The sequence below is a fragment of the Bombus huntii genome, chromosome 11, assembly GCF_024542735.1.
Source record: "Bombus huntii isolate Logan2020A chromosome 11, iyBomHunt1.1, whole genome shotgun sequence".
Lineage (NCBI taxonomy): Eukaryota > Metazoa > Arthropoda > Insecta > Hymenoptera > Apidae > Bombus > Bombus huntii.
In genome coordinates, this window is record NC_066248.1 from 8,353,996 (window position 1) to 8,365,675 (window position 11,680).

The following is an 11,680-nucleotide window of genomic DNA, read 5'->3' on the forward strand; positions in this document are numbered from 1 at the left end:
ATAATCCTCTGTTTCATAAGGTTCTAATTTATTTTTACTTTTAAATTGTAGATACGAAGGACTCTACGACCGGAAGTGACGATTCTTCTTCGACCAGTAAAGTGGAGAATGTTAATGGTGCCCTAACCGACCGTAGGCCAGTTAGCAGTCTAAGTCTCCGCAGTGTTTCAAGTACATATTTCGATAGTAAAGTTTGTTCTTTGGAGAGAAAATATTCTAATTAATTTCTATTTTCTTAGGCTCGTCTTCGTCTGGTAGAATGAGCACTGCCAGCGGATGTAGTGGGACCAGTTTAGGTGACAGTGGAACTCATTCTGATACTGAAGATCGACGAGTTAGTATTTAGAAAAATATATAATCGATATCTCGATAAAGAACTTTGAAAACCTTCCTACAGCTACAAATATTTTTATTTGATTGTAGAACTTGAAATTTCTGAATGAAAAATTATTTCAGTTACAAAATGCCAGAGAGGATAAAGCGGGTGTGATGTCGTACGAAATACCACCAGCTCCAAAGCCATTCGCAGGAAGGTATTCCCCGGCGCTTAGGTATTCCCCATCTCCTCGTTCCTCGACTGGAAACGATTTAGACTTGAGACCATCACAGCCACAATTACGAGGCGAGGATACCGAATACTACATCGCTTTTCCACCATCGGGATTACCCATTCACTGTTAGTAATCAAATAGTAAAATTTTAAGAGAAAATAAATAATTTCGATTAATACATACTACAATACTTAAAGATATACGCTAGAAGCAGTTTCGATTTTAGATAATTCCGAAACGATCCATTGTATTCTGATTAATCATAGATTTGTAATTTAAATTTTATTCCGAATAAAAGATTCTAAATAACACTTTTCAATAATGATCAACAGCTTTCAAGACAGAGGCTCCTCTGAAGGAACCAAAAACTCCAAGCTCCCCGTGTGATCACCCTAAGTACCTGGACTTGATTCAAAATTCATCGCCAGTCACTAATGACGCTTCAGAACCAGAGTCCTCCAGACATACTGGCAACAGTTACGCAAACATTGACCCGTCTACGTTGAACCCAGCGCCAGTACCGCCTGCTGGCATGTGCATTCCAACAAATTACGTGAACGTGACACCAACGTGCGTCACCTCGTCTCAGGACACTACACAAGGTCAGCAAACTGAGCAGAGACACTCACTTGACTTAAATCATGTATCTGAAATCTCGAAGAATTCAACCAAGGCCGAGACTCCCGGTCAGGCGGGGGAAAATAAGGTCACTGATGACGTACAAGGTCAAGACAATGTTTTGACTGAAGTTCAAGGTAAAAATAACGAGGAATATGTGGACACGAATCTGGCAAATAGTTTAGAAGGCGTGGATGTACCGGATACTGGTAAACTGCCGGAATATATGAACGTCGACGTTCCTCAGGATCAGAAAACTGGTGCCACGAAGAAAGTGCCTGCTCCTCCTGTTCCACCAAGAGGTAAAGTTACTTTTATCTCTTTTTATTTAAGTTATTCTGTTATTATATTATGAATACAATTGGTACGTATTAGGTTGGATAACTCATGCTTATACATGCTTCCCTATTTCCTTTGCATGTATTTCTGTGCATTTTTTTCTGATATCAAATACTTTCTGTTTCAAGCATTTTCAAATGTACTACTTACATAGTATTTTAGTTTAATTTAGTAGCAGTTTAGTGACATAACTTCCCTTAGATGAATGAGAATCATATCTCGTCATAACAAGCTATTTCAAGATAAAAGAATATACGTGACTAAATATAGTCACAGTATTTCTTAGTATTTACTCAATCCCTCTTCCATGAATTCTCTACTTGGAAATTTCAGCGAACCGTGTCATAAATATATCAAATATCTCAATTATTCTAACTCAAGGTTTATCCGTCCATCATATACTCAGAAATAGTTGAGAAAGAACTATTTAAGGAGCTTAAATTACATCTATAACCAAATGACCAAATGAAATTTTAATTTCATTGAAATCTGCTCCACGAATTCCTTACCAGTTTAGTCACTGGCCATTCCCTTTTACTTAGCGGGGAATCACGAAGGTTGTCGATTACTTAAGACACTTTAGTGAACTTTCATCATCATTTGCTACTTTTAACGCTATATATGTGTGTGCAAATCATTTCGCTCCTACAATCGATTCATCAAAATTTTGTTTCTATTTTCTGTTACAGTTACCACGAAGAAGTAAAATAAGAAAGATTACCACGAATAGAAGTACTTGAAAAGAAGTCGTTCCTCCGACTGGAGACTTTAATGGGCGGGTCGTTCAAAAACAGTGCTCTCGGCGATCGTTTTTCATTGAAGAAATACTCGAGTATGATTTCAAGTACTCGACGTCAGTGTTCTTCGTAATCCTTAGTATTAATAGCGTATTTAACTGTAAATTGTTCGGTTCAAGATAGTCGCTATGGCTCATATCTTCTATGTACATTACCTTCGTTCTTTTATCTTTCTTTCTCTTTATTCTAATACTCAGTGAAGCGCGACTTAATCTGTAGTTTTTGTTTATGGTATTGTACTGCAATTAAGTGCGTTTATTGGTCGTTATTAGTCTAAAACTGCCTCGAATGCGTTACGAAAATAAAACCAATGTATAATTAATTATTAACTTGTTACTGTTATCGATAAGCGAAATATACTATTGTTCATAGTATCGAAGATATTTTTAAAGTGTCTTAAGTATATTATAAAATATTTTAATCGTTTCGATATTTCCATAAATTTTATTAGATTAGGAACGAATTTGGAGATCTCAAATCATTAAGATCAATAAATTTGAGATCTTCAAAGATTTTAAGTTTAAGTTTCGGAACCCGAATCGTTGAGACAATTATTTTACTACGTTTTTTTTAGGAAATTTAGAATATTATTGATCAACAAGCATTCGAGGCTTTCTGATTACGCCACTAAGTTGTATATTATGTTAATTAACCGATGCTCGGATCTCGGTCCAAGAACGAATACAATGCTAGCGAGCGCCAAATCAAATTTTCATCTTTTGGCGGGAAGCCAAAATCGCAATCTGTACATACTGTCCTCTGCTCTATATTCTATTATTATTGTAACCAGTTTTCTATATAGTCAGTCCTTAGGATTAAGTTAGAACAATTTATACAACGATTGTTTAAAAAAAAAATGTCGATGACGCCAAAGACTGCGTTAAGAATACATGGCGTCGCGTAATCATTATGTTATTAATCATACAATTCATGCACCATACGTTGTAATCATTCTCTAGCGTAAACAATACTTTGTACAGGTGTCGAAATTCCTTTTGTCTTACGTCTTTATAAGAATGACGACGAAATGCGTTTCAAGTACCAAGGATGCATTTATCGTTTTGATTGTAATATCATAGTGTAGAATATTTCACAAAACCATTCTTTTTTATGTCTACCAGTAGGGATATTACTATGTCTTTTTTATATTTATGTTTATACCAATAAAACTAAAGATAATAGAAATTGCAAAATTATTTCAATCGGATCTTCGTGTTACTTCAATGATAATCAATTGATTATGAATTGATCATGAATGAATTACGTAGCATACCATAAACATAGTGAAATATGGAGTATTGATAATATCGAGTATAATTTATGCATTGTCAGAAAGTCATAATTTTTATCAGGTGCATCTGCTGTGAGGAGCGTTTCTAGGAAGCCGCGTTATTCTCAGAAATTACACGTTAAATATGCATTATGTAATTTAGCGTGTCCGTGTATGTAGATTTAATAGTAAGGGGGAAAAAGCATGAGTAAATATTCTTGCCAAATCTGTCGTTAATCGGAGGTAAAAACCATATTTGTTAACACAAAGTTTGCAAAGTTTCGCTTCTCTTACGCATCATCAAACTTCTTAGATAATATTCTATAAATGTTATTGAACTTAATAACAAAATATCGATGAAATTGTTAATATGAATAAAAATGGACAAATATTCATATTAAGAATTATTTTTTAAAAGATGCCAGAACCTAACACACTGTTACAAAATATGTAGATACTTTAGTTGTTGCAAGCAAAATATCGTTGAAGTACAAATGATGTCACGCTCATGTACATACAGCAAATGTGTTTTTTTTGAATAAAACATGCGATTGAATATTCATCGACAGTATCAAACGACCTGTCGTGGTATCAACATCACGGCCAGGAATATCCAAGCGTTCTAAAATTCTCGAAAAGTACCTATTCAATTATTGACGGCGAGTCGAACAACGTGTCCTTTCTTTCACGAAGGACGATTATCTTTGGACATAAAGGTATTTTTACTCTTTGATTTAAAAAAAAGCACTTGAAATGAAAAATATATGAAATAAATGCAACGCAGATCTTTTTATATTTGTTTAAAGAGATATCTATGAATAGAAAGTTGTAATTCAATTATCTTTTGCTACAAATTCTGCTCAATCAATCTTCTTATCTTCTTATCTTATCTGACTTCTTTCAATATTTACAGTAAATCTAAATTCTACAAATTCTATGTTAAAATATATCAGAATACACGAAATCGGTAATCATCCAATGCTACTAATAGAAATTAATATTTATTCAAATATCCCACCAAAGAAATTCATATTCACTTATGTAGATATTCTTCGAAATCTAATTAACAAATTAAAAAATTTTCATCGCAATATTTATATATATATTATACTACTGTATTGACGTTAATTCCTTGTAATGATAGCTTTCATGGATTGGCAAACCAAAAAATTTGGTTCATCTCTCGTGCGAATGAAATAAAGAAAAAATATAAGGAAGAATCTGTAAATTTATATTACTAATATCTATAAATCTCTGATCCATAAATTTAAATTTCTAATTATTATTAAAATAAAAATAAAGAAAAGACTATGCCGTCCCCAGATCAACGATCCGGAAATGATCTAAACTACAGCCCATTCATTTCGTCAACCCTGGGGCTCGCAGAAACCACTATCTTCCTTCCGCTCGATTTAGATTTCTCGTTAATTTGCCACGCTAATTACCGTTGCGGTTCGACATCCGAGGTAGGTCCAACGATCCCCGATTTCCATTAAGGAGTTGCAACGTGCTCGTTACGTTTATCATTGAGTGGGGATCGATCTTATATAGGAGAGAAATTCTTCTCTCTTCAGCAAAAGTCTCGATCACCTGTTTCTTCGTTTGTCAACCCACGACTGAGAGTCAACGGTGCCATAATCGATCATATTTCAGTTTTGAAAGCATTAACACAAAGTAATTCAGTATATCTGTGCGATTTTTTAAACAATTTATGAAATACGATAATTATTATTAACAAAAAATAATAGTTGTGTTTACCGAATTTGTAAAATAGTGGAACTCCTGTTAGAAAAAATAAATATTTAAAATAGATATTCTTGAAACGAAAATTTCACGAACAAAGTTTTTATCAAAATAATCGAAGTTTTTACAAACACATACCTTTTTTCGTTTTTAGTTTCGAGTAAGCTAAGTGAGTAAAACTAATTGAAAAATGAAATTGCTTACGATGGTCTTGGTGTCTACGTTGTCTTTGGCCACAACGCTTGCTCAATCCAGGTTTGTTTTTATCTTGTTTAATTAATTAATTGATTGTTTATGATGAACAGATTACGGATTTTTATGCATTTATGGAAATTTAAAGACGAGAAAATATATAAGAGTAGACATAAAATATTCAAAGTATAGTAACTCTTTATAATATCTAATAAGTTTGTGGTGAATCAAATCTCTCATTAAATCCTACTGTTTTAGTTATGTTCTTAAAAAAAAACATGAATTTAAATAAATACTCTCAGTCTGCTAATGAATCTTCCTCACGCAATTGAAATAATGTCTTCAGGTACGAACCTTTTGCTGAGAAACCAGGTTCCTGTCCACCACCTTTGCCAGTGCAGATTTGTAGTCAATCTTGTTTCTCTGACTCACAGTGCTTAGGAATTGGCAAATGTTGTCCAACCAATTGTGGAGGCTCTGTTTGCACAAAACCTGTTACCATGAGGCAAACAGTTCCTATCGGTAAAGTGACACTGTAAAGCAATTAATAACAAAGTTGATAACTAAATTTTATGTTAATTAATTGGCAGAAACGGTATAAAGTTATTCAAATTCTTAATAACTGAAAACCTTTTAAAAACGCCTAACTTTGATTTCAATTATAGAATTTGATTTAATCTGTATATTTAGAGAAACCAGGTTCGTGTCCAGCGAAACCAAAAGGAAGATGGGTGTGCTCACCAACCTGCAGTGTTGACAATGATTGTAGAGGAACAATGAAATGTTGCAAAAATAGGTGTGGAGCATTGGCATGTCAAAAACCAGATGTTGAGGTGGCTGAATTTGCAGACGAATCGGAAGACTTTTATAATAATCCCAGGAATCCTTACATCAATTCCAGAGATCCAAATAATTATCTACGTTATTATTTCAATAAGTAATTAAAATAATTGCAGATCGCCATAAAATATTAACAGGAAAATATGATTCTCTTTTTATTTAATCTTTTGTAACTAAATATATCCTTGTGCCATATCTTGTAATTGTTACAAAATTTGTGATAATTGTGAATTAAAAATCTTGCTCTTAACTAGATGTAGTAATTAATATATATCAGACTTTATGGTACTCTTTTTATACCCCTTTTTAAACCATCTAATTTTTAAATTTCTAGATTTACAAATTGATCGATATCTTAAATAATAGATAACAATGCTTGTTATACATATATGCGCGTTTGTAATTGAAATAAAATGTTCTATGATGAACCTTCTAATTTCTTAAATGATTTCTCAGAAACAAACTCATTGGTAAGCGGCTTTATGTAAAGGACGCGTCACCTTATTAGCCTATTGACCTGAATTTGCATAGATCCTTGAAGAATACATTCACGAAATCCAAGTAAAGAAGGTCATTAGCAAGACGGACTAAATGGAGGATCGTTTCTAGTTTCCTAAAATCCTAGGAAATAATCGTTAATATAAGACCGTATCAAACTATTTTATTATTAGAAAATAAATAAAAAGAAATATAAAAAAAAACATAAACTGCTAGAAAAATTAGATAAGAAACAGAAAAAAGATGACATCTTCTCTGGGGCCATTTCAGAAAAATTCAGAAAATCCTACTTACTGTATAAAAATTTCTCTTACATATATATTATAAAAAGTTCAAAAATTTTGTCAATATTAATTTAAAACCAAAAGAAAGTTCAAATGCTTTATTCAAAAAATCGAATTATTTTGAATATATTATTTTAATCACAAATCGTGAAATTTTCCAGTATTGATTTAAAAATAAAAAATATTCAAATAGATACAATGTAAACGCGTTTATTGTTGTCGCTTAATACATCTAAAATGGCTTGTAATAAAATACATAAAAATACGTAATTTGTATCAATGAAAGAATGATCTACGAACCTGAAGTCTGTATTAGTTTTACGTAAATTCACGTATTCAATTGAAATACCCAACTACATTATTCGTCGAACAGTTGAGTCACAAACGTAAAAACATATCAATAATAGTCATAAATGCGTTCATAAACTGCAATGATGTCGGGAAATATCAAGAAGTTGAATCAGCTGGTTCCCTACGTACCGCCGTTTCACGACATGTTCCTTTCGCTGACCGCAGAGTAGAGGTGGAAACGAATGAGATAATGACATAGAGATTGTTATGTAGATAGATAAGGAAAGAAAATGACAGAGAAAGATTTAAGAATCTGAACTCTTATCACGCACCAATTAGACGTTGTTCATCTTGCAGTTGAATAGATCTGGTGATTTTAAAATTGTGGAAGAGGATCTTCGACAAAGAACAATGCATAGTATGTGTGTTTATGAAAATTGAGACTTTTACATAAGGTGTTTCAAGTTAACAAAAAGTTAATGTGAGTTAAAGAGACAATTTCATCGAAGAGATAACTTTGTCGTTTCCGTTTTTGTTTATATTGAGACATCTTGTGCATTAATACATTATTTTATTTTTCGAACTTTTAAATAATCAAGTGTATATCATTATAGAGAAAGGAATAATTATGGTACTGGCTGTGTGCTTATTAATTGCTGTGGCAGACGCTCAGCTGTCTCGTAAGTTAATTGATCACCTCTATGTAGATATATTATTTACTGACATTTCATATAAAACTAATAGAACTTTTCTTGCTATTGAATTATTAATTTATTTCGAACGAATGCGATAATGTTGTAAATATAATTCTATTATCTATAATTAATATCGACATATTGACACTTTAATTGAGTATTAACTAATAATTTGTCATATTTTATATCTCTCACGTATATCTTGATTATGCTTATTGCCAATAAATGTTTTACTATGAGAAATATATACAGATACGTTCAGATATAATCGTCGATATAACGACTGAGAAAAATCAATATGACTGTTCATAAAAAATGATTTCCTACAAATTCTGTAAGATATTTTGGTTCATCCTATATCTCATCTATGATCACATATTCTGTCTTTTGTCAATCATAAAATATAAAGATAATACTACATTATTACTATATTACCACGCGAGTATTTCAATATAGCTTACCTAACGGGTATTTATTGATCTATTTGACAATCTTGATGTCGTATATTTGTTTAATATTAGAATTAATCGAAATGAGTTTCTATTTTCAAAAATGGCGCATTAAAATTATCTTTACGCAAAAGAAAAATTCATCATTTACAATTTAATCATTTTTTAGATAAAGAAGGACATTGTCCATTAAGAAACAGTGTTTCAAAATGCACTCCTAAATGTGTTTCGGATTTTCAATGCTCTTTTAATGAGAAATGCTGTCCAAATAAATGCGGAAGTGAGTCATGTGTTTCAGCGAGTCCCGTTAGTACCGGCAATGGATATAAAGGATCATCGAATGGTAAAAGAGTTTACATAATTTTTTAAGATTTATATCTTCCAATATCCATAAGAAAATTTATTTTTCAGACGACGTTTATTGTGGCGGAGTAAAATGCGGTCCGTACCAAAAGTGTAAATTCGATCGTAGAACGAAACGCGAAAAATGCGTTCGTACATAAACGATTCTCTGAAATATAACAATATTATTTTTTTATAAAATAAATAAACATTTGTTTTAATTACTTTACTTTGTACATATATATTTTATTCCTCTCGTGAATATAATTTAAAATTTTGTGAAAAAATAATGAAAGATTATACATAAGTTGTTAATAAATATAATTTCTAAAGGTTTACAAAAATTAAAATTTAAATTGCAAGATGGTCGAATTACGATTAATTCTGATAGCAACTAGCAACCTGTTGAAAGTTTGAAAACGAGTCGACAGTCGACACATAGATTTTAATCGATATTTCTCGATAACCTCTTTATTGTTTTACAAGAAGCTGTGTGCCGGATGGAGAATATACTTATTATTAACAGTTATTAGTGTTTATAAAGTATGTACAAAGTGACACGACAGTAAAATCACTTAATTCTAGATATTTTTCAGCAAAATGGCATTTGATCAGTCTTGATTCTTTGTAATAAAAACATATACAATTTATTATTATATCATTGTAAAAGAGGTTAGATCTATGCCGATATTACGATGGCAGTAGAATTTTTAGTAAATCGTTTGAAAGCCCTCATCGTATTACTTCTGGGAGTATTTAGGCGTGCGATGTGCTGTCTTCGACGTCGAAGAAGGTCGTCTTGTGATTCTATACCTCTCTCCACGATCGGCGTAGTACCAAACACCGTAAACAACACAACACAACCAGTGAGTTTCTAACATTGTCATTCACCTTTTTTTAAGTTCATTTCTTTTGCAACGATTCAAAAATTATGAAAATCCTGTTGTACCATTGACTCCGATAATAGTAATCACTGAAGATGCTTGCTCAAGGAATTAGAGCACTGGGATCAATGGGAAGAAAATCCTGTCGTGGTCGTGCCAGATAAGCCAGTTAACACGGTACAAGCAAAAATTGAACAATACAGACAGCAAGTTTCTAAACTGCCAGAATCTACAGAGGAGCAGCAACCAAATTTTTTTGAGGTAATTATCTCTATTGCTTTAACAACTGGGAAATATCTATATCTAACTTCTTATATCTATCATAGAATATGACACCAAAGATTACAACACAGACAAAGATTTTAGTAAAAGATAAGGCTTCGGAAAATACATCCTGGAACGCATCAAAATTTGCCATGGCGAATGATCTCATGCCATCTGTATGTTTATATTTCTTACATGACTATTTTTAATGAGAAGGAACTATATAATTTCTGAAATTATATTTACATAGAACGAGCTAGGAGAATGGGAAGACAATGCTGTTGGCTGGGAAGAAGAAACAACAAAGGAATTTGGAGACCCCACAAAAACATTAAGAGAACAGAAGCGAAGAGAAAGGGAGCAACGGCTGTTTGAGCAGCAGCAGAAAAGAATTGAACGCAATTCAAGACCTCAACCATTAGGTGCAAAACTAAATTCTTGATGAGAAAGGATATAGAAACAAAGATTTACGTCAGAAATGATAATTTTTCATTCGATGATGTTCATGCACAAATGTGATCTTTTTACAACTGCATGGAACATCAATTAAGATTAAGAAAAATCAAAAGTCATTGCTTGTGCTATGAGTTATATGTTTTTTTGTAAAATTTACCGAATCGTACCCTGTATAGGAAAACATCGCAATAATATTATTTGAAATGTCCAAATTTATATTTTAATGCGTTTATTAGTTAATTGATACATCGCATCTTACGCATTTAATTCCTTGTTGGAAATTACCTGAAAATCACTGATTGGTATTTAATGACACGTGAAATATCGAACTTTTTAATAGAAAACAAAAGAACTGACTTATTTACATAACATATTTACGTTACAGAAACTACGAATGTTGCATTGGTAAACGATAATATTATTACTTTTGTTATTTAAATTGTTTTATTGTTAAAATGTTTATAACGTCTAGGGACATTCCATGTAAATAATCTTGTAATACCACGTAGAAACTGATTTTTTATAATGAAATCGGACTATTTTTAGAAGGTGAAAAAATAGAATAACTAATCTCTTCGCAAGTATGAATTTCTCTATTTGATTATTTTCTTAATCATACCGATATAAAACCGAGAGCATGTTCATTGAATTTGTAGCGGTATGAAATAAATCATATTACTACACATACTGTTATTAAAAGACTTTATGAAAACCTCCAACAAATGCAAACAAACATTTTGTGATATATTGTAAGTATGTCTAATAAGCATTTAATATTTGTGCTGCTTTTAAAATGCCTTTTGTATGGGATTATAAGAGGAAGTAGCGATTATAGAGAACAAGGGAAATATTTGATATTGATAAATGAGTATGTATTTGATACATATAACTTTTCGTGCTTCGTATGACGTATATACGATAAAATGTATCAAACAAACTTCCCCCTATGTACAGGGAATAAGGGGCTTGTGTCCAATCAGAGATAAGTCTAAAGTGAAAAAGATAAGGACGGGCGAAAATCACAGGATAAAGTACTATCGTTCGTTCATACAGCCGTTCGTTTTACTCCAGTTATTGAACTGTTACCAATTATTTAGAAACTATACATATATTTTATAACGCGCTAAACATATTGTATTATCTATATCGGTTAATAAAATAAACTGG

The 11,680-nt window shown here is 31.9% G+C and overlaps 4 protein-coding genes across 10 annotated transcripts in view; all 4 read left to right on the top strand.

The window, feature by feature from the left end:
- LOC126871331 (phosphoinositide 3-kinase adapter protein 1) overlaps positions 1 to 3,490 on the top strand; it is a 75,620-nt gene extending 72,130 nt beyond the window's left edge. For all 5 annotated transcript variants that reach the window (XM_050630007.1, XM_050630004.1, XM_050630003.1 and 2 more), the window contains 5 exons: positions 52 to 171; positions 240 to 334; positions 457 to 676; positions 884 to 1,471; positions 2,198 to 3,490. In XM_050630007.1, coding sequence (XP_050485964.1) covers positions 52 to 171; positions 240 to 334; positions 457 to 676; positions 884 to 1,471; positions 2,198 to 2,214 — 1,040 coding nt within the window. In that variant the 3' untranslated portion in view covers positions 2,215 to 3,490. The remainder of the gene's footprint in view (positions 1 to 51; positions 172 to 239; positions 335 to 456; positions 677 to 883; positions 1,472 to 2,197) is intronic.
- Positions 3,491 to 4,118: 628 nt separating this feature from the next.
- Positions 4,119 to 6,600, top strand: LOC126871391 (waprin-Phi1-like). Of its 2 annotated transcripts, none has more exons than XM_050630152.1 (4): positions 4,119 to 4,291; positions 5,473 to 5,573; positions 5,857 to 6,032; positions 6,201 to 6,600. In XM_050630152.1, the coding sequence occupies exons 2-4, from the start codon at positions 5,509 to 5,511 to the stop codon at positions 6,449 to 6,451; spliced, it is 492 nt and encodes a 163-aa protein (XP_050486109.1). In that variant the 5' UTR covers positions 4,119 to 4,291; positions 5,473 to 5,508; the 3' UTR covers positions 6,452 to 6,600. The 2 variants fall into 2 exon arrangements, with proteins under 2 accessions (XP_050486109.1, XP_050486110.1); XM_050630153.1 differs by lacking the exon at positions 4,119 to 4,291 and adding an exon at positions 5,094 to 5,249.
- Positions 6,601 to 7,694: 1,094 nt separating this feature from the next.
- On the top strand, positions 7,695 to 9,133 carry LOC126871394 (waprin-Thr1-like). The gene is made up of 4 exons (XM_050630159.1): positions 7,695 to 7,841; positions 8,038 to 8,103; positions 8,737 to 8,910; positions 8,979 to 9,133. The coding sequence occupies exons 1-4, from the start codon at positions 7,835 to 7,837 to the stop codon at positions 9,068 to 9,070; spliced, it is 339 nt and encodes a 112-aa protein (XP_050486116.1). The 5' UTR covers positions 7,695 to 7,834; the 3' UTR covers positions 9,071 to 9,133.
- Positions 9,134 to 9,269: 136 nt separating this feature from the next.
- Positions 9,270 to 11,198, top strand: LOC126871386 (receptor-binding cancer antigen expressed on SiSo cells-like). 2 transcript variants are annotated; one of them, XM_050630143.1, is made up of 5 exons: positions 9,270 to 9,452; positions 9,670 to 9,775; positions 9,902 to 10,054; positions 10,120 to 10,233; positions 10,308 to 11,198. In XM_050630143.1, exons 2-5 carry the CDS (start codon positions 9,677 to 9,679, stop codon positions 10,497 to 10,499), a joined length of 558 nt encoding a protein of 185 aa, XP_050486100.1. In that variant the 5' UTR covers positions 9,270 to 9,452; positions 9,670 to 9,676; the 3' UTR covers positions 10,500 to 11,198. The 2 variants fall into 2 exon arrangements, with proteins under 2 accessions (XP_050486100.1, XP_050486099.1); XM_050630142.1 differs by having other exon boundaries at positions 9,270 to 9,775.
- The last annotated feature ends 482 nt before the right edge of the window (positions 11,199 to 11,680 follow it).